Source organism: Notechis scutatus, chromosome 2 (assembly GCF_049901735.1).
Source record: "Notechis scutatus isolate UNSWTSFEM ecotype Mainland chromosome 2, rNotScu1.2, whole genome shotgun sequence".
Lineage (NCBI taxonomy): Eukaryota > Metazoa > Chordata > Lepidosauria > Squamata > Elapidae > Notechis > Notechis scutatus.
In genome coordinates this window covers 144,228,036-144,250,952 of record NC_142010.1, presented here as the reverse complement: position 1 = coordinate 144,250,952, position 22,917 = coordinate 144,228,036, and the positions used below count along the sequence as shown (strand labels likewise).

The 22,917-nt window shown below is 42.6% G+C and overlaps 1 protein-coding gene across 1 annotated transcript in view; it reads left to right on the top strand.

Annotated features, from left to right (window-relative positions):
- Window positions 1-7,131: 7,131 nt before the first annotated feature.
- The window catches only part of NXPH4 (neurexophilin 4), a 111,583-nt gene continuing 95,797 nt past the window's right edge, over window positions 7,132-22,917 (top strand). The window contains exon 1 of the mRNA XM_087956502.1: window positions 7,132-7,299. Coding sequence (XP_087812628.1) covers window positions 7,246-7,299 — 54 coding nt within the window. The 5' untranslated portion in view covers window positions 7,132-7,245. The remainder of the gene's footprint in view (window positions 7,300-22,917) is intronic.

Here is a 22,917-nt window from a genome sequence, read left to right as displayed (position 1 = left end):
GAAAGTCCAGCTGCCTCTTGAAAAAAAGCACCTTTGGGACAACAATGACATGGATGAATGAGAATTTCCATAGACCTGTATTTCTGCCATTTATACTTCCCCTTTTCATTATGAAATACAGTAATCCCAAAGTGACACAATTAAAAAAAATAACACTGCATTATTTTCAAAAGGTGCAAACCTGACGAAATGCTTTAACCTTGGGTAAGATATCGGAACAGGTAGACGTACATTTATGTATTTGTTGATTATTTCACTTTACATAACTGGCCATCTCAAATGCATGACTCTGGAAATGCCTATTCCACCTATGCTTGCAATACAGGTGTCGACCCAGACAGAATTCCTGCCTTTTTATATCTGACAGTGCATAATCATTCTCACTGAAAAAAGAGCTGTTTGGAAAACTGGAGTCTCCATGGACTTCATTACTGCCCCGTGAGCGTCACTGCCCTTTTGTTTCTTTTCTCTTGTATTTTCTGCTGCTCTAAACCTTTAATTTTCTCAGAGGAGTAATAGGACAGGTCAAAGTTAACTGAGGTTTGCATAATCCTGCTGGTGGGCGAGACTAGTTTACAATTGCCCTTCGATAGAGGTAGCCCTCCACTTACAACTGTTTGTTTGTTTGTTTAATGACCGCTCAAAGTTACCATGGCACTGAAAAAAGGGATTTAGGCAGTGGTGGGATTCATTTTTTTTTACTGCCAGTTCTGTGGGCGTGGCTTGGTGTGCGTGGCAGGATATTGTAAAATCTCCATTCCCTCCCCACCCCACTAACCTGCTTTCCAGCTCCATTCTCCTGTGCAAGGCAACAAAAGAAGACCCAGCCAAAAGAAGATCAGCTGGGACTCGGGAGGCAGAGAATAGATGGGGGTGAGCCAGTCAGAGGGAGTATTTCCTGGTTCTCCGAACTACTTAAAATTTCCACTACCGGTTCTCCAGAACCAGAACCTGCTGAAGACCACCTCTGGACTTAGGACCGTTTTTCACACTTACGATCTTTGCAGCCTCCCCCCGTGGTCAAAAATTCAAGCACTTGACCCCTGTTTCCTATTTATGATGGTTGCAATGTCCCAGGGTCACGTGATTCCCTTTTTCAACCTTCTGATCAGCAAAGGCCATGAGGAAGCCAGAGTCACTGAACAAATGGTGTTAACTCATTTAGCAACCGCAGCGACTCACTTAACCACTGGGGCAAGAAAGATCATAAAATGGGGCAGAATTCACTTCACAAATCTCACTGAACAACAGAAATTTTGGCCTTGATTATGGGTCGTAAGTTGAGGCCTGCCTATAGTTTAACGTTATACCTGTCCTCATCTCTCATTGAATTCTTCATATCTGCTTGTTCTTTCATAGACCTACGATTCATGTTGTGTGACTAAGAATGGAGAAGTTTTAGCCTGCAGGCTTAATCCGATTGGCCAAGTTGTCTTACTACCTGGTTCGCAAATTCAGGAAAGTTCTGATTGCACTTTTGAAGTCCTGTCACTTCCTTTTATCCCAAAGAAAAATGAAAAGGTCCTAATTTGGATTGCTTGTCAGGAGAACATAGCCCTTTCTCCCCCTCCCCTCACAAAACAGGTTTCAGAAGTGCTATAAAGAAGGAATCCACCATGGTCCTAGATCGAGTGCACCCTGATGCTGCCCTCTTGAGGATCACCATGCTAAGCTCATGTACAGCTAGTTCTCGGCTTATGACCACAATGGAGCCCAAATTTATGTTGCTGTGAGAAATGTATTGAGTTTTGCCCCGATTTATGAATTTTCCTACCACATTTATTTAAGTGAATCACTGCAAGTCGTTAAATGAGTAACACAGTTGTTAAGTGAATCTGGCTTCCCCATTGACTTTATTAGGTTTTGCAGCAGAAATTCAGATCCGTAAAGCACACACAGATGACTGATTCAGCAGGATTCATTAATTTCTTTATATTCATAATAACATGAGAAAATGTACAATACCAATAGTAGATTCTTCCAACGTAACACTAGCAAAACACAAGCAGCAGCTTCAGGGTTCAGAGCATAGTAGTAAAGAGAAGCCACGCCCAGATTCTCTTTTAAGTTTCAGTTTCTAATTCAGCTCACATTGGCTGACCATGTTAACCATGTCTCTGCCAGTTCATGAATATTCTGACAGACTTGGCTTGTCAGAAAGTTGCGAAGAGGGACACTACAACCATCATAAATATGAACTGCTTGTCAAGCATCCAAATGTAAACCGCATGACCATGGGGGATGCCACAATGGTCATTAAGTGTGAAAAATGGTGTGATAAGTTTTCAGTGCCATTGTAACTTCAAATGGTCCCAAAACGAACTGTTTGTACTGTAATTCTGTGGTGGACTAGAATACGTGTCTCCACTTGGCATGGTTAAGAAATAGGAGAACACAAATGCAACAGGCTAGCTGGGGTCAAGGAGATCGCTGGAAAATCCTTAGAAGAACTCTGGCTTGTTGTCAGAGAGACCAAGATGGAGATCAAGACTCAGGCCTGACTTGATGGCATCCAATGGCTGTGATGAACAGTGGCTCCAGGGTTAGGTTGAGGTATTTTGGGGCACTGCTGCTTTTTTAACATAGTCATTTATTTATTTATTTATTTATTTATTTGATTTGCCAATTGTTTACAAGATAATAAGTATAAGTGTATACATAGTTGTGAATACATGAAATGGGTACATATAAGAAAAATAAAAGAAGAGTAAGAGAAACAATAGGACAGGGACAGTAGGCACGTTGGTGCGCTTATGCACACCCCCTACAGACCTCTTAGGAAAGGGGTGAGGTCAATAGTAGACAGTCTAAGGTTAAAGTTTTTGGGGTTTGGGGAAGAAACTACAGAGTCGGGTAGAGTATTCCAGACATTGACCACTCTATTGCTGGTCGTATTTCCTGCAATCAAGTTTGGTGCGGTTAACTTTGAGTTTGTATCTATTGTGTGCTCTTGTGTTGTTATGGTTGAAGCTGAAGTATTCATTGACAGGTAGGACATTGCAATGTATGATTTTATATACCATGCTTAAATCAGACCGAAGACGGCGTAATTCAAGGTTTTCTAGTTCTAGAATTTCAAGTCTGGTGGCATAAGGTATTCTACAACGAGTAGAGGAGTGGAGAACTCTTCTTGTGAAATATTTCTGGACTTTCTCAATTGTGCTAATATCAGATATGTAATGTTAGAGTCCTTCTGAATGCAAGACATGTGCTGTATCCAAGCCCTAGCCCTGCCTCAGCTCAATATTTCATATTCCGACTATTCATATGTATCTTTGGACATAGGTCTCTCACGATTTTTGTTGTATTTATATTCTCAGGCCTGCATTTGTAAGATTGACGCACGGCAATTAGCTCATCTATTCAGAAAGGTGAACCCCAAGCGAGTAAAACATCAATTTAACGTTATGTTTTTCATTCTGAAAGGAATAAATATACCCCTGGCAAATGCAGAATGTTAAAAAAAAATACAAAACCCTTTGATATGTATCCAGTGGCTGCAAACTGAAATACATTCCTGCTTGGAAATTCTGGGAGCTGTAATTTCAAGGTATCTAGAAGGCATCCAGTTTGGGATGGTTGCTAGAATGCTATCCTGACCTACAGGCACATATCTAGACAATATCCGAGAGAATTCAGTCTTTTTCAAGATATACTGTATCTTGAACTGCACCAAAGACTTTATAGACGGCTTATATTTTCCCAGCGTATTTAAATTTCATTAGATATGATCAAAAAGTTGGAAAAAGCAATGCATTAGTAGGACCATACCTGAGACAGGCCTGGAATATAATGAGATTTCAATGTGAGATCAGTATCAGAAAATTTGTTTCATTTACAATTTTTGTATCCCTCCTGATAACGAGACTCTTTAGAGCAGTTGTGTCCAACCTTGGCAACTTAGATCACAGGTCCTAAAGTTGCCAAGGTTGGACACCATTGCTTTAGATCAGGGGTTCCCAAACTTGGCAATTTTAAGACTTGTGGACTTCAACTCCCAGAATTCTGGGAGTTGAAGTCCACCAATCTTAAAGTTGCCAAGTTTGGAGACCTCTGCTTTAGATAGTGAGAATGAAGTCAATAAAATGAACTCCCAAGTAGTAACTATTTATTTGGGTGAATTTTAGAAGTTTTAGAAGAAATGAAGAGGATGACAATCAAAACAAGAAGCATTTGTTGGTAAATGCCACAGCACCAGGAAAACCTCTTTAAGAGGAGATAATTCCACCAGCAAAAAGGCCACTTGGCAATCTGCTAAAAAGAGTTTTTCCTCCAGTTGTGCCCCTGGAAAGATGCCACTAACACTGCTCTTGTGGTAATTTTCAAAATGTGTGACCCTTACAACCAAGCCTTTCTGAGGGAAACAACTGAGATTTTAAAAAGAAACATACACTGAAGAATGTAGGGATTCACTTTGGCCACATTGTAACATGGAGATCTCAGCCACCCAGATATGGATGTTAAATCCTTCCATTTACCACACTGCTGCTAATGTGCCTCATTAGGAGATTATACATACATACATACATACATACATACATACATACATACATACATACATATGAGAATCTTTGGTTATTCGGGTTTTCTCCCGCGTAAAATTGGAAGTATCTAGGCTAGATACTTCCAATTTTACGCGGGAGAAAACCCGAATAACCAAAGATCCACATAGAAATACCTGCGAAAACCTCAGAAAACACACATACACACACACACACACATATATATTACATATAATAATACATATTGGACAATTCAGTAAAAATACTAGCAAATGAGGAAAGTTTCATGATACTTGGAACTGGCTAATCAAGTTCCCAGCTCAAAAAAGCATCCAGTTTTACCAATGGGAACGTATTTTCATTCATTCATTCATTCATTGACTGCAACCAGATAGAACATCCAGCCTCTTTCTATCTAGAAGATGGTCCATAATCCCCTGGGCTAAAAGCTAGTGCTTTGCCACAAAATATACACAGCATTGAGAAAGCGAATTGCCACCTCGAGCTGCACCTGAGCATTTTCTCAAGCTCCATGACTTCCCTGCTTGGAAAACAGCAGCTGAATGGGAGATCTGTTTGTTCAGTTTGGGCAGTAGCTTCCCAACCACCATTTCCAAACGCCAAGCAGGTCGGACAGCCACCATTGGGGTAACAGCGCGCCTGCTGCACCAGCTGCCAATCAGCCAGCTGGCCAATTAAAGGCTAAGCAACTGCTGGTGCCAGCAGCTAAAAGACCTCAGTTTTGGGGGGCAGGGGCTTCCTCCATCTTTCTGTCCCCCCCCATCTCTATTTCCTCTTTTTTTTTTCTCCCAGTCACCCTCTGCCTTGGCTGCTTATGCACTCCGAAGAGCCATGTCAGCCTTCAAGGGGAGGGAAAAGAAAAATAACCCTTGAATATCTATTTGGGCTGAAATGAAAGAATTACTGCCTGCCAATGAGACAGCACCTTCCGCATATACAAGAGGCAACCTTTTCATGCCGCTTGGAGGATACGAATGGGCAGACTAAGAGTCTGCAATAATTATACCCTGAATTAGAAGGACTGGCATCTAAATACCTCTCTGTAGTAGTCTGTACCTCTCTGTAGTCTGCCTGCATTTGAAGGTCCAGAGGGATGCCACATTCTTTATGTGACCTGCGGTCCATCCAGGTGGAGTATAACACCGGGCTTTAAGCCTAGATATACATGTTCTCTGCTGGGGAAACTGCATTCCCATTTTTTTTAAAAAAATAATAGTATCTCAAGGGCGAAAGAAGGAAGCTCTGCATGAGCTGGAGAATACTATTTGTTAACCAAGAGTTTGGTGGTGGATGAACAAGTTTATCATAATGCCCTTCTGGTCCTTGTTTTCTTAATTGTAACTCTTCTGAAATCTCAAATATGCTAGACGTTATGGAAAGCGAGGGGTGTGTGTCAAAGATGCTTCGATTGAGTGTTGTTACTGAGGTAAAGTCTCCTTAAAATATAAGATGCACTCTTCTTTCTTTCTCTCACACACACTTCTGAGTCAGGATAGAAGCCATCGGAGGAACCCATCCACCGCTTTCTCACCATGAAAAGAAAATAAAGAGATGAAAATGTACTTTTATGCGTTTCTTTCTTTGATACGACCTTAGGCTGAAAACAGATGCCAAAGCTCAGAGCCTACTCTTTCTATTTGTGGCTCCTTCTGACTCTCTCCAACATTTCTTCTGCCAGATGGAATAAAGGGTTTAACACCAAGCAGTCTTCCCACCTCAGGCAAGGGTTATGCGAAATATCTCTCATATATATATATATATACACACACACATACACACACACACGTTGCTGCAACTTTAAAAGCACAACTATAATGAGGTGGGAAAATACCAGAACAAAGCTGAATAACATACATACATGCATACATACATATATATATCCTATATATATATCTCATATATATATAGTCATATAGACCAAAGATAGATAGATAGATAGATAGATAGATAGATAGATAGATAGATAGATAGATAGATAGATAGATAGATAGTCATTTTGTGGTAAACTTTACCCTTTTCTTTGAGATCACATATTCAGAACCAACCCAGCTACCCACAGATCTTCCTTTGCAAAATCCCTTAAGCTGCCCCCCCTTATCTTAAGAACGCCCCCCTCCCCCGTTTTCTTGCTCTGGCCCACCCGTGCCTCTTATTAACATGGTAAGAGAGGGTCCTTTCCTTAATCCCTCCCCCTTCCAGATCGGCCGTGGCCTTCAGACAGAAGACGGCAACATCTCCAGCCACCAGGGTTGTGGTACTAAGGGTTGGGAATTGGTGAAACACGGAATTTTAAGGTCCGCCCCCGCCCCTTTCTGTCCCCGGGCAGGGCACGTGCAACTCACGCCCGCCTGTGCTGGAGCGCCCCCACCCACCTCCATCCCCACTCAAGTGCAGAGTCAACTTTCTGCATTTGTCCCCCTCCCTTCCTGTCAGGGCTCGGTGCATCTTGGGTTGCTGCTCCGAGAACCTGCTGCTCGTCCTTCTTCTCCCGCTCCGCTCTTTCGCGCTCCGCTCCCCACCCCGAGGATTGCCTGTCTTTTTTTTTTTTTTTTTTTTTGGGAGGAGGAGGAGGGGGGTCTTTCTTAAACCGCAGCTCTCGGCCTCCCCACCTCTTTCCTTCCAACCTCTCCTTCTCTCTTTTTCTTCCTCCCTCTGGCTCTCCAGTTTTTCCCTCCTCTCCTTCCCGCTCTCAATGCTGGTGAAAAGATCGCTCCCTTGAAACATGAAGGTCCTCAGCTGGGTACGGCTCGCCCTCAGCCAGTGGCTTGTGCGAGAGGTAAGGCGCGTCGGAGGACGACCGCGGGCGGGAGCCGACTGGCGGACGCGGGGAAGCGCCGGGCGAAAGTTGGCGTGGCCCGGGGACGGCAACCTCGCACCGGGAGCAAAACTTGGTCCCGGAGGCGAGAGGAAGAGGGAGCGGGGACGTCGAGAAGCCGAGAGCGCCCGGTTCGACCGGGAACTAGCAACCGCGGGGTGGCTCGAGAGGGGGGCGTTTGCCGGCAGCTTCCCCCCCCCCGCCCCCCCCGACGACGACGCCGCTGCTCTTTTTCCTAACTTTGACTCGACTCTGGGCTGCGTTTGCTAAGAAGCGAGCGGAGGAGACTCTGACGCGGGTTTCCAAAGTTCGCGCGTGACGCTGAGGTCTGGGGAACCCGGGAGGATCGGCGTGGCGGGACGAACCGCGTTTGGGTGGGAGAAGCGTGGTGGTGGTGGATTTCCGTCTTCTTAGCGCCTGGCGGAAAACCGTCGAGGCAGCCAGCTCCTCCGCCGCGATCCAAACGCAGGAGGAGGAGGAGGGCACCCGCGCATCCCCTTCGAGCAGCCGCGGTTGGAAGCTGGTCGGGGCCAGCCAGCCCGCCCGCCGGGCAACAACGCGACTTTTGCACGCCTTCGTGCCCCGGGACGCCTCGTGGAAGCGGCTGTCGGGTTCCGCTCGGCTCGGAATAGGACGAGCGTTACTTTTCGAGCCCCGCGGGTGCAACTGTTGAAGCTCGGCTGCGCCGTCACGTACTACTGGTTGTGTGTACAAACGCCAGGCACGTGGCCGTGCGCTTCCCGCGAGCTGCTGTGCGGGCCGGGGTTGATCCGTGCCTTGTTGTAAAGATAATTGCGGTGTTGATAACGTGGGAATGACAGTTTTTAGAGGTACCGTGGCTCGTTTTGCGTGAATATACCGTGCAGCGGAGACACCCACGCAAGCAAATAGTGGACGGGCGGTGTGTTACATACTTGGATGTGTGAGCCCGCCCACCGAAATTCCAATCGATTGTATTCTTGGGAAGGGTTGCGTGGAAGTACCACGCACTCCACATTTATATATGTAGCAGGATTTCCTAGGAGGTATGGAATGGGTCACCTCAATGCCAAATTCCCACCGCCATCCAAGACATAGTTTTTTTTAAATTCCAATTCGTGATTTCTCACATCATCACTGTTTTTTTTTTTCCAGAGCACAGCTCCAGTCAGGGGTTAGAAGAGGGGTACAAGCTTTTTCTGGTGCCGTTCCTGGCCTTTCCTCAACCTAATGGTTATTTATTCCTGGCATCCGAATTAAAAGGAGTAATTTTAAGCAAAGCATTGACCTTTCCTTACCTCTTTTTACTCATTGTGAATTTAGTTCTACCAGTCTCAGGTGTGGTGAAGCCTTTGATCCATTGTTTAGTCTCCCCAGGAGATTTTCCAGGCCAGCTCCTAGATTTCCTCAGGGAAGAATTTTGGCTAGGCAGAGATAAACAAACCAGTGGGTCTAGGAGCTGCCTTTGTATGCAAGCCTCTTGCTGGCACAAAACCTGGTTGCCTTCCTCCTGATCTTATGAGCCACTTGAACTCATCTTCTGAAGCAATAGGGTTGAAAAAGGGAATGACACTCCAGCCCCAAACAAATCATTTCCTCTATTACACACACACAAAAGAGAGGTGATTGTGTTGCTGCAGACAATATGCTTCCAGGTTAGTTTGCACACCAAGTGTATTATAAATAGGTTAGCCTGGAAATAATGTTTTTTTTTTTTTGTTATTGTTAAACCGAGGCTATAGTTTCCCCACTAACTGTTTACCTGGAGGCCTGTGCCTTCAATTTATCCAGTTAAGTTGAATAAAGAAGCACTTAATGGAAGTGATATTAAATAATTGCAGGGGCCCTTTTTACCCAGACCTTTTGCCTTTTTCTGCTAGGATCCCCTTTAGGCTTTGAATGTTTTTCTTCCTTCTATCAAATCAGCTGCCATGTTTTTAAAAAGTCTTTTTTAAAAAAAAAAAAAAAAGCAAACACTATCTCACACTCCTTTTCTGGTGGCTTGGAACTTTCTAACTTCCCCATTTCTTGTTAGAAAGGGACAAACGATAGCACTCAGAAAGGATCATAAAATTTTGATTCTTCCCTGCCTGCTTGCATCCACAGCCGCCTGTGTGCAAAATAATTCTTTCACAGGTAAATGGCACTGCCATTTTTAGTGCTTGCAAATCAGGAGTTGAAGCGCCTCAGCTTCATTTTTAATTTTTCTCTCTGTGTGTCTTATTTTTCTTTTTACGGCATTATAATGCAGGGAGAAATAAGGAATGGGCTCATTAAGCACTGGGCTGGTGAGAATCGGATTTCATAACAATCAATTTTTATTTTTCAACAATTTCAGGAAGGCTGATCTGTTTCCCCCTCCCCATTCAGACTTCCAGAAGGTAAGATCTCACTAGGCTGAGTTCTCTAAGGCAGGAAGAAGAAGAGAAAATTCTTTGGAGGCTTCGTCTAGCCTTTTTCATCAGCAAAATAAATTGCTGTTAAGATGATAAAAACCTTAGTTTTAAACAGATAATGTTATTTTTATTTATTTATTTATTTTGGAGGGAGGGGGAGTGGTCTGAAAGGAAAGAGATCAAAGGAACAAGATCTAGGCTGGGTTTCAAAAAGAGATGTGGCTGCTAATGCAGATGTTTATTATTCAGTTGTTTCAGGATTTATTTCTTTATTTAAACCTTGGCATTAAAAAAAAGAGCACCCAGGGAAAGTGTAAACGAGATGGTTTTCCTGCTTTTCAAACCAGCTTTGTGTGTATAGGTGCAAAAACACAAACTATCAGCTCTGACACCCTCTCCCCTTTTTCTGGGAAGGGGATCCACCCTCCCCACATACATCTAATTAAATTGGAAAATGGCTGGCAACTGGTTTTTTTTATTTTAAACCAAGTTATAAGAAATGAGACGGTCCTGCTAGATACTGAAACGTTAGTGAATACGCTTGGTCTGCATGACCTTTCTTAGTTGCAATCCTCAATCTGGTTTTTACGAAGGTGCTCTATGAAGTTCTGAGGCTTTTATATTTTGTTCTTTTATTCAGACATTGTTTATTTCCTTTCTAGCTGCCAATCCCCTGTGTTCTAATTCTTTGTATTTTTCCTGTCTTCCATACTTTTGGGGGGAACAAATAAGTGTTCCCTACACACAAGTATTTCATGATGGTCCAGACGTAAGAAAAAGGAAATGGTTTTTGTCTGAGAATACAGTTGTTCAGACCCCATCTAACAACAATGAAGGAAATTTGTAAAGCCTCAGTCTCTTATTGTAGAATCTAAAATACCATATGATAATGTGAAACCCAGTAGTTCCCACACTATGCTGACAATCTATATTGACCTTTCCTTTCACTCCATGTAAGAAAAAGACCAACTTTTTAGTCTTCGGGAAGTGGAATCCATTCTTAAAACAGTATATTACCATCTACATATTTCCTCTTAGTTTGTAATTGTTATTAATTTTTATTAAGCACAGAATTTTCAATAACCACTTTTTTTTTTAACAAAATGTCTAGAAAAACATCCATGGGAGGAGATGTCTCTTAAGGCACATGAGATGATAACTCAACTCAGTTCAGTGAATTCAGAATTTGGGTTCTGGAGTGCTCCCTTCCTATTCAGTTCAAAATTTCCAATTACTTTTACGTAGAGTTTGATGTGGATTTTGTTTTGTTTAGATTACCTATGAATGAGTCAGAATCAGTTTCGTACGTTATAAATCTAGGAGGCTAACCTTGTATCAGATTGGACTATATGGCCACCATGGAGTACCAGAATGTCAGCTTTTTCCATATCATTGCTACAATTTTTAAAAACAAAAACAAGAGACACCAGCGTAGAATCTTTGGCATGCAAAGTATGTTATCTTCTATTGATCAGTAGTCATTCTGCTGGCTACATCTGTTGACTAATATAAAAGATAGAACTTACTTTTTATTCCAGTGATGAACAAAGGCTAAATTTCATTAGTGATGTTGCCCAAAAGAGATCGTTTGCAAAACTCCAGGTGACTCTCTAGGATTTATCCACTGTCTCAAATAAGCCCCATAACAGTGCCTTATTACAAGCATCCTGTTCTTTACCTGGCATAAAAGTGTATTTGCGGAGAGGCTGTCTTTTATAGAAGGGCAGAGGGGTGCTACTTTCCAAAGGGGGCAGCATCCTGACATATAGGCACTGCAAGGCAATTCTGCTGGATGCCTTTTGACTCTGAGCCCAGTGTCCCATTGCCAACATGATCTGCCTTCAAGCTTAGATGAAATTGGTAGACCAACTGGCAATCGTACACCGACTATAGGGAGTTGGGCGGTTTAGAAATATGAAATGAATAAAAACTAAAATAGGCATATTCTGCTATAGGATTGGATGCTGTTTTACAAGTTGTTCAGGTGAGGTTTACCTTATACCCAGCTTTTTGCTTATGGTACTTAACCAGGGAACCAACTTTTGAAAAGTTTCTGGCTGTACTTATGTCAGCTGGTAATTAAAAGAAAGTTTGTGGCTGCCTTAGTTCTCTTGTGGTTTTGCATCTTCAGGTTTCTTTTTTAAAATTACCATGGTTTTGAGCAGATACTGTCAGCAGATGTTCGCAGATTATGAGAGACAGATCCAGAGCTTATGGCTAATAAAATCAATTTAAAACACCCCAAACACTGCAAAGAGAAAGAAGCATGCAGTTTTGCCTAGAACACATATTTTGTACGTGTACTGGAGATTACCTAATTTTAAATTATTTAGCCCGGCAATGCTGTGGGGAGGGGGTAATAATAACTGAGTAAGTAAAGGCCTTGGAAAGGACATGATTAGAAGATGTGTGGTTGAAGATGCATTTGAGCATAGGGCAAGATTTGGACTACCGTGAGCCATGTGTAACCAACTGATTTTGAGCTTTTAGAAAAACGCATTTGTTTTTGCATAATGGGGAAAAGTTATCTGTGTTTGGAGGAATGTTGTTTTTATTTTGCAAAATAAAGGCATGGTTGAACTAAAAGCCAAGCCAGTTTGGTCTAGTTAAGGGCCCAATCTAGAAACCAGGAGACTGTCAATTCTAGGCCTTTCTTAGGCATGAAAACCACCTGGGTGTCTCTGGGTCAGTTATTCTCTCTCAGCCAAGCTTCACAGGGTTGTTGTGTGGAAAACAGAGGAAGAAAGGTATTAGGTATGTTTGCCACCTTGAGCTGTTTCTAAAAATAATAAAGGTAGGATAAAAAGAAATTTTTAAAAAAGACACACTCTAGAAAACTGAGTTCTACACCTGTAGCGAAGCCATTTTCTGAAAATCTCGTGTATATTAACTCAACATTTTGAGAATGTTATAAGAGAACCGTGTAAGGAAAAAAAACCAAGCCAAGTTAAACCAGAGACATTTGCAACTGGTACATTACTTTGAGTCTGATACACCGGTCTTTTTTTCTTCCTCCTTGAATCCAGCTTCGCTTCCTGTGACCCCCTTCCTCCTGTAATCACATTTAAGTGTAGAAGGTGTGATGGACTGAGACACTCTGGCATGGCTGGGAAGAATGAGTAAGCTCTTGTCTCAATTGCATCGGAGCGCCTTCGTGTTGCAATTTGAATTTGCATCAAAGCAGACTGGCACGCTTCCAATTTTGCTCTGCAGGGGGAATTTTTTGATGCTATTGCCTGATTGCATTTCTCACTTTTCCCTGTGTCCCCTTGGTGAGCGTTGGGGGCTTCAGATACATTGATACCCCAATTCATCAGGCACAGCGCAACTTGGAGGGAAAGGTCAATTTTATCTTTGGTTCTCAAGGGCGCGGAAGGGCTGTAACTGATCTTGAGTTTCTTGGGATTTCTTATTCCTGGTTCCACTGAACATATCAGATTCCAGCCTGGGGGAGTCTCTGCAGGTAGGCCTTGACTTACGACCACAATGGAGCCCATCATTTCTGTTGCTAAGTGAGACATTTATTAAATGAGTTTTGCCCCATTTCTTGTCACAGTTGTTAAGTGAATCACTGCAGTTGTTCAATTAGTAACAGGGCTGTTGAGTGAATCTGGCTTCCCCATTGACTTTGCTTGTCAGAAGGTCGCGGAAGAGGATCTCAGGACACTGCGACGGTCATAAATATGAGACAGTGGCCAAGTGACTGAATTTTGATCATTTTTGACCATGGGGATGCTGCAAAGGTCATAACTTGGAAAAACGGTCCTATAATGGCACTTTTTGTCAGTGCCGTTGTAAGTACGAATGGACACTTAAGTGAACTGTTGTAAGTCGAGGACTACCTGTATTGAGGCTTGCGAACTTGGCTGCTTATCTCACCAAGGCCTATTTCGGAAAGCAGGTTCCCCCTCTATGAAAATGGGCCAGTCTGCTCTACTTCAGGGTTATTCACTTACTGGCCATGAAGTAACTTCCTAAAATCATGGCATAGAGCCATCTTTGTCTACTTCTGACCCTTGGACAAGGGCATATGTCCTCCTTCCCAGATAATTCAGCTGGTCCTCTCCCTGGATCTGCTCACTGGCTGCATTCAGCACTGCCCTGTTCTGAGGGGAAAGAACTGGCTCTTTTCTTCTTTTCCATTTATTATGCTCAATCGCCACTTAAAGTAGCTGATGGGTGCCTGGAGCCCCTTCTGGCCCGGCTGCTTCACAGGGTCAGGCGACTGCCAGATGTTCCTGCATTTAAACAGCTGTCATAGCCTCATTTTGATAAAATAATAAATTCCCCCCTCTTTAGCTTTAACTACTTCCTGGCTCTTTCTGCTCTCAGCCATGGCTATAGAAGAGCATGATTGCAACCACATACACACTACCACGCTGTAATGGGTCCTGGAGAGCCAGAGGGATTTTTTTTTTTTTTTAAAGGATCCCATAGAGGAACAGGGTTGGTTTTTACCGAATGAATTGAGGCACTGAAGTTGGCAGGGGCACCATAAGACACGGTATCTGGGCCTTGATGTATGTAATATGGTGACGGTGGTAGTATAGAAACGTCCATTGCTGTGCCCATTCCCAGCAGTATTAGATCAGTTAAAATTATATTCTGCCCCTAAATGCAGGGGCCCTCGTATCTTTCTGAACTGGACTACTTGCCGAATTGTGTGGCTCTCTTGTCTGCAAGCTCCGAGTTCACACACCCCTGCTTGGAAGGGAACGCACTGTTGACACAACTGCATGAGAATGATGGCTGACAAGAAAACAGCATCCAGCAAACAGCTCTTAGCCGGAGAGAGGGGCACTTACATCCCATAAAAAGCAACCTTGTTAACCAAGTGGTTTCAAGCCTGTTTGGATGATGAGGAAAAGGAGAAGAGTAAGGGATAAGTTTAGATTTAAGCCAGGATACAGAAGGGCTGGGGGAGGGGAGATGTACAGTTGGTCATTTGTTGTCTAATTTTAGACAAAATGGCTGAATAAAATTAGATATATGTGACTAGTGCCCCATATTGGGCAGGCTGGCTGTATATGAATAGCCTAGGATCAATCTCTGCACGTTGGACATTCTATTCAGATGGCACTTGTTGTGCAAATCAATTTTTACTCTCCTAATGTTCGTTTTGTTTCTTCAAATTCTTCACCTTGAGCAAATGTCAACCCTGTAGAACAGGGGTGTCAAACTGGAGGCCCACAGGATGAATCACGTGCATGCCACACCCACCCCAGCTCCGCGAATGGGAAAAACATTGTAAAATGTCATGTGATGGCAACGTGACACGGCGAATTTTACACCCGTGCTGTAAATAAATGCTTCTCAACCGTGGCTACTTTTAAGATATATGGACTTCAACTCCCAGAATTCCATGGCGGCTAGGGAATTCTGGGAACTGAAATCTGCATATCTCAAAGTAGCCGTAGTTGAGAAGTACCTGTAGAGGAAATAGAGGTTTGCAGGATACAGAGGCTGAGTTAAAATCCAGGTTAATTGTGGAAAATTTCTGGTGAGGTTTTGGTGCTAGCTTCTTTTTCCAGCCTCAGGATCCATTCCAAACAACCATTAGTGATACTTTATTCTGAAGGGTTATTGAGAGGACTGGAATGAAGACAGAGACAGCTTCGTATTTGAAATAAACACTGCATTGTAAAATAATTACTAGAAAAGGAGATAGTCCTGAATTTAAGATGGCCCCCTGCCAGAGGAAGATTAGTTTTTTTTTTTAAATAGCCTCCTTTCCTCCCTTGCTGTATTTTTGGTGAATTTAAGACAATCCTCCCATTTTAATGATAAAGTATTTAGAACAAAACAGCTTGCCTTCCTTTCAGGTAAATACAATGAGCGCATTTAGGAAGCATAATAAGCTTTCAGCCGAATTTAGTCCACCCTCTTACCAGCCCGATCTTGGAGTTCATTTCTCATCTTAGTCTCTCTGTTAGATCATCAGTGAGCAGAAGGTAGATTGAGGTTTACCATAATAATAGTCTTGGGAGGGATTTGCAATTCTTAAGCAGGTTTTTCTGACTCCCTAGTTTCCATGAGCCCTTACAACAGCAACAAAGAGAACCCCCCAAATGCTAACTCACAAATTGTGCTGTTGAAATACATTTTTAAAGGCACAGTTATTATCCAGAAGTGTATTTTTTTTACTTGCAATTCATTTAATGTTCAAAATACAGTCCTGGGCTTTGCAATTCTTTATTTATAAGTGTGTTTCTTGAGCCAAGCTCGCCTTGGGGCATCTTGCGGTCCAGGTAAAAAAAAACAAAAATCCGGGACCTGTATATTTGTAATTTGATCAACCTGCACTTGACCTGAATTCTTGCAAATATACTGCTGAAGAAAATAAGAATACAGTATGTATCTAGGATGAGTTAGGGGATAACTCTGTAAAATGGCTTATTCACTCTTGAAACCCTGGGATTGCTAACCCAAGCATCCTCCTGCCACCCCCTGTTCTTTAGATTAGCAAGGATTTAAGCCATTGTCTCTGGTAACTAAAGGTTCTTCTTGAGTTTCTTTTACATCGACACTGTTCCCTGAATACTCCATGTCTGTCCATTAGGGGGAGCTCTTGATTTCCATTCCTTTCAGTCTTCATTCCAGCCTCTCCCCACCACCTTTTAACTTTTTCCCAGGAAGTTTCTTGAGAATAATTCTCCATATTTTTTATCAATATGGAATATAGATACATGGATTCTAAATAGAATATACGTATATTCTGAATGGAATATAAAGAGAGTTGATTCTAATATAAAATTGTTATGTAACATGTTTAAAAATAATTGTCTAGCCCCCCGTGAGGTTTGAAAGAAATGCCTCAAAGCATATTGGCCTTTAGAAGGAAAGCAACCTCTCCCCCATTTCCTGTGCATATATTTTTAATTGGCCTTGGCTCTTCTCTTGCCCCTGCCCTGCAGTGAAGTTTTATAATTGATTCCAAACTGAACAAATCTCGAATTTCTGTTGTGTGCAAGATTACTACCAACTTTTGGCAATAAAAGGCAAAAGTTTAAAAGTATAAAAGGCTGAGTTTAAAAGTTATCCAGTTGACTGAATAACTGGAATTGGTCCCTTCTCCATTGCCTAGTCCCACATTACCTCAGTGCCTATCTAGGATTGTCTAATATGTCAGGTATATACAATGGGTGGGGTATACATTTATCTCAATAAATAATATTGTCTCATTTAAGGAGAGTATTCTTTTGTAGATCTGATTTCATTTGTTTGTTTTTTTAAAAATAACCCTTTATTAGTTTTACAAATACGTGTATGTGTGGTGAACACATTCAACACTCCTCTTTTCCCACAACAACAATTCTGTGAGGTAGATTGGGCTGAGAGAGAATGACTGGCCCAAGAGGCAAGACCTGAACTCATGATCTTCCACTTTCTCGCCTAGTGCCTTAACCCCTAGACCAGGGGTCGCCAAACTTTTGGACCTCAGGGACCACCAAACTCATAATTTTAGATCCCAGGGACCACTAACCGGTTCTGTGGGTGTGGCCTAATTTGTGGGTGTGGCTTGGTGGTCATGTGACTGGCTGGGCATGGCTTATATGTAAATATTATAAATATTTATATAAATACTGAATTTTTTTTTTTTAAAAAAGAGCAACTTTTACCCAAAATCAGGCAAAGCAGGCAGGCAGATTGAATTGCTCAGAGAATCACAGATTCATTCAGAGATCTATCTCTCTGCCATTGGCTAGCTCAGTCTGTCACATAAAATTTGCTTGCAAGCAAACTCATAAAATTTGCTCACAACACACCATGCATATAAATATTGATTTTTTTTATAAACAAGAGCAACTTTTACCCAAAATTAGGCAAAGCAGGCAGATTGAGTTGCTCACAGAATCATTCAGTGATCTATCTGCCATCGGCTAGCTCAGTCTCTCAAATTTGTTTGCCGTGAGTCTGCACTGAATTTGCTTGCAAGCTAACCTTCGGTACTAAGGGAGGTTCGGCTGTGCTGAGCTGAAGATCTAAAGACTAGCTAGAAAGCAAGAAATCTAACCATTTCCTGCTTCCTAGCTAATCTAAATCTCCTGGCACAGCAGAACAGATGATGGTCAGAAAAAGGAAAAATAGCAATTTAGCAGGCAAGTTTACTGGGTAAGGAGTTGAGTGGGTGGGGAGGGTTCCTGCAGGCCATGTGGGCTGTGCAGCCTTGTGTTTCTGCGCAGCCTGGATTAATTACTTTGGGGGGAGGGGTTCTCTGGGGGTGAGATTTCTCTGCGGCTCACCAAAATTTTCTCATGGCCCACCAGTGGGCCGCAGCCCACCGGTTGGTGACCGCTGCCCTAGACCATATTGGCTCTCTCAACCCAAGCTATAGGGTAATCTGTTGGGGCACCCTTAACACAATGGTATCCTGGGTAATAACGACAAACAGCAGTTGAACGTTGCCAAATCTTTACCGACTCTTGCAACTTCTTGCCTTTCTGGTTTTAGTTTTTTTCTCTGCATCTTGCACATAACTAAATTTCTAAAGAGAAATCTGTTTGCAGGGCAAGCAAAATAGTTGGTTCCTGAGGACATACCCATTTCATTTTATGTAGCCATTGCTTTCTTATCCCACTACTTTCCCTAGATTGTGTTCCTAAAAGAGAGAGGATGTTGTTGTCTTGCCCATTCTAAGTGGGTCTCTTGGTAAACCCCTACCCATTTCTTGGAGCAGAAAATACCTACCTTGACTCAACTGGTGTGTTTTCCCTCTCCCTGACAAAAGAGAAACAATTCATAACAAAGGGTAATAAATTACTTAAATCTGTTATTTACATCACTGTAAATTATTTTCAATTTACCTGTTTCTCAAAAAAAGAGAAATGTCTACCCAAGGCAGCTCTAGGTTGCACAAGGCCTGGACACTTCGATGAATGGTTCTTGTGTGGTCTTGCAGCCTCCAAAAAGAGCGGGAAAATGTGAGCCATTCATGTTTGATTTTCAGACATTCCCAAGGAGGCACCAGAACAGGGCCCTCTCATGTAACTTACAGAGGGTCTGGAGGCCTGGCATGTCACCAAAGATGACATGGCATGTCACCTGTGACATGCATGTCATAGGTTCGCCATTGCTAGCTAAAAGGAATGGCATGAGAAACAACATTCATAGAGGAATGTATTAATAATGAAGTTATATAATGGAGGGCCGGACTTCAATTATTACCTTAAAAACAGCCGAGTACTGGAGACTTATTTACACAGAAAATTCTGAGGGTACTTCTAAGTTCAGTGGTGAAAGGGTATAATGTTTGGGAATCCATAGTTGCTGACTGCCATGAATTCCCTGCTGGTCTTAGTAAGGTCACTGTCCCCTGAGGCATTTTTGCAAATGATTCAACAAGTATTTGAGTCATCATCCATATTCAAATAGATGTGGATTTGGTTAGTACTCAGTAAAAAAAATAATATTGAGAATACAGTGTTGACAGCTTACTTACCTTCTAAGCCATATTAGCTTAATACTGACATTGCAGACAAAGGACACAGAACAAATGTATTTACTCTATTGGAAAAATGCCTATACTGTAAAAAAACAAAAACAACCTGCAATCCTTCTGGTTTAAGTGGGGGATTTCTTGTGATAATGAAAGACGTATGAAAAAGGCTTCTACCCTTATTGATGGGCATAGGAAGTTGGGTAGAAGTTCCATGAATATTTATTTAGAAAATGTATATTGCCACCTACTCACACATGGTGATTCAAGGCGGCTTACAGGACATCTCACAAAAGCACGAATTTGTGCAGAATTTACTATCCTCTTTTTAAAAAAAATGTTTCTAGACCTCAGGGCTGATAGCGCAGGATTAGTACTAGGTAAAATCTCATAGGTTAAAGCAGTGGTCCCTAACCTTTGGGGTACCGGGAACTGGTTCCGTGGAGAGAAGGTTTTCCACGGACCAGAGGGGGTGTCGCTTTGTGTGCTGCCTGCATCCTGTAGACAGGGCTTCGCTGGTTTGCGTGGACCAATGCTGGTCAACAGACTGGGGTTTGGGGACCCCTGGGTTAAAGGATAGCAGTTTAAATAAATTTCCCCCTAGTCAAGGTTTCTGGTCACCAGCTATCTCATTGTTCCTTTCCATCATTAAACAACAACAACAACAACAACAACAAACAGAACAATACACACAAGGCCTTATGCAAATAAGGTCAAATAGGCAAAACTACCTACATTGGTATAAATTTATTCTGAGCATAGAATCTTTGTTTTGTTGGTGGGATTTTTTTGGGGTGGGCCAGCTATGCTTCCAAGCAGAGGGGAATACAATGGGCCCTGGGCCTTGATACATATACAGTAAATAATAATTATTTTTCTAAGCAGTGCATGTTGCCTTGATTTCTGCCTCTGTGGGTGCTAGCCAAGGTGCTGATGCGAAGGACCACTCTTGATTGAAAAGTTGTCTTCAAGAGACTCAAGCGCTGAATCTCTTTTCAGGTCGTCTCCAGAGCTAATATATTGCCGAACAAACACGCTTTAATTCAGATTGAAGCTTTCCAATATGACTCATTTCCCTCCTTTAATAATACCCCCCTGCTGTGGCCTTTAAACCCTTGGCTGCAAGCAATTCAATAAAGAGGCACAGGACCCCGTCTGCTACATTCATTGAGAATGGAAATGAACTGCTAGCTAAGGGAGGGAGTGGGCTGCCTACGCTGGGGCAGAAGTCCTCTCTCCCATGAAAAACATGGCGGGTTTTTTAATAAGAAGGACATATACTCCCTTCGCTGCTACTCTCCCTCATTCCCCCTCCCTTCTGCAGCTGATTATATTTGAAAGCAATTCAGGAATTGGAATCAGCAGGGAGGCTGGAGGTCAGAGCTGAGGAGACCCATCTGAAGGAGGTTATGAAAAGTTGCAGCAAGAGATTGACAGCACGGAGGATGCGGTGGGAAGCAGAACACAGTTTCTTGGTGAGGCAGGCCATCAGGCAGTACAGTCCACAGTGGCTGTTCGGTTTACTCCGTAATGTGGCAACATAGTCATGATTTTCAGCAACCCAGAGGTAGGGTGGTGAGAAAAGCCAAACATTCAGGCAGGCAGAGAGGTTTAAATTTCCTGGAAGAATTTGGGAAAAACGAGTGGGGACTGGTGTCATTGTGCCATTCCATCGATCTGTCTATCTGCTGTGCTTTAGGTTAAGATATACATATAGTCGGCATATTGCCACCAACAATCTGGGTCTTTCTTTTAAGGATGGAAGACTAAGTCAACCTTGAGCCTGTCAGGATTGAACTCCTGACAGTGAGCAGAGTCAGCCTGCAATACTGCATTCTAACCACTGCACCATCACGGCTCTCATGTATAGTAATTACTTACAGTATATGTGCTAGATATTTCATAATATAAATGATGCTTTTTCTCTCTCTAAGCATATTCACCTAAGAGCTCTCCAGTTTCTTAAATAAGAAATGAGACACTTAAATTTGGTATATTACATTAATCATTATGTAGATTCTCAATCATCCATGTCATGATTGTCCCAAATGTGCTTTTCTAAAAGGCAACTGGACCTTCTCTAGTTAGAACTGAAGAAGCTTCTTGGATGAGAAGGGAAATGTTTTAAAAGAAATAAAAATGAAGAAAGTCCAATTGTCTTTCGAAAAATCACCTTTGAGACAACCATGACCTGGATGATTGAAGATCTTCATGGATATGATCAGTTTAATATATCAAACCTAATTGTCTCACTTTTTATTTAAGGAACACTGGCTAGTAGCAGCATCAGGGTTGCAAGCAAGACAAACTGCAGACATCAGGGCTTGAACCCAAGACCTTTTGCATGTCAAGTGAATGTATAAAAAGGCAAGGAGAGATTTGAGACGATGCTGGACCGTAGTAAGAGCATTTAATTTACGACACACAACCAGCCGTGCAGTGAACAGCTAACTGCTCTGCATGTTCTAGGTAACAGGCCAAACTACATTATAATTGTGAGCACAGAACAGGAGATAGGCAAAAAAGTCCCCTCTGGAAAGGCAAGGGCACTTTCTCTGTACTGCAGTGACTCAACTTGCTTTATATGCTCTTAGATCTATTTCTTCTGTAAAGATACTCCAGCCTTCTTTAATTTGTAGGGTTTGGGAAAGATAATTTCTGAACACCTGGAGTGTACAACCATGGAACAGGTAGATGCATAGGATGAAATCTGAGACTGGCAGTCCATCTAGGAGACTCAGTTCGGTGGCTTTTTGGTCCTGCCAACATTTACAATGCTGCCTTGCCAGGCTCCTTTTCTTAGCAGCATGATAATCAGCCACAAATGAATGTTGAAGGTAAAATTATTATCCCTTTTTCGCAAAATCTTGTGTATTGGTGACACTAGTTTTTAAAGGTCAACCACATCAGTGTGAGAGGCTCTTAGAACAAATGACCAATGTCTCCTTTCCTGTGTAGTTATTGGAAAGCTGTTCCTTCTCTCTCTCTCTCTCTCTCTCTCTCTCACTCTCTTTCTCTCTCTCTCTCTCCCTCTCTCTCTTTCTCTTTCTCTCACTCTCTCTTTCTCTTTCTCTCTCTCTCTCCCTTTCTCTTTCTCTCTCCCTCTCTCCCTCCCTCTCTCTCTTTCTCTTTCTCTCCCTCTCTTTCTCTCCCCCCCCTCTCCCTCCCTCCCTCCCTGAGAAGATGAAAACTTTTCTCTGCGCCCAGCTGGATTGATGCTAAAGAAATAATCAACCCCCAGATCGCTGGGAGAAAAGCCATTCGGCAAAAGGAGCACCAAGACTGCAGTCTTGGCTATAAAGAACTGCCAAGCCTTATTCTTGGATTGGAATTAATTTTCCTCTTCTTCCTCTCATGGTGGGGATGCCATAAAAATCGCTGCTTTCTCTCTTGAAGGGTTGGCGGGATGATGCAGTAGGGACTATCCTGTTGCAGCCTGCTGTCTCTTGCTAAACGTATCCCAGGTAACAGCTGGAGGCAGCTGGGTTCACATTTGTCCTTCACAGTGGACAAATCCTGCTTTCTTTTGCTCAGTGGATGAGGAGAAAAACATGTGCCCCCTCCCACGCCTCATAAATGTTGAGCAGGCTAGATTTTGAAAGCCTCAGGCTACCATAGGGATGCGCAAATTTTTCTGTGCACAGACCATTCCGTGCCTGGAACAGCTGGCTTGTGCCTGAACTGAAATGTCTGTATTTTGGACAGTTTGGCATACATATGGAATAAAATAGGTTGGTTCTGTTCCAGATATTGGATTCCGGGAGGAAA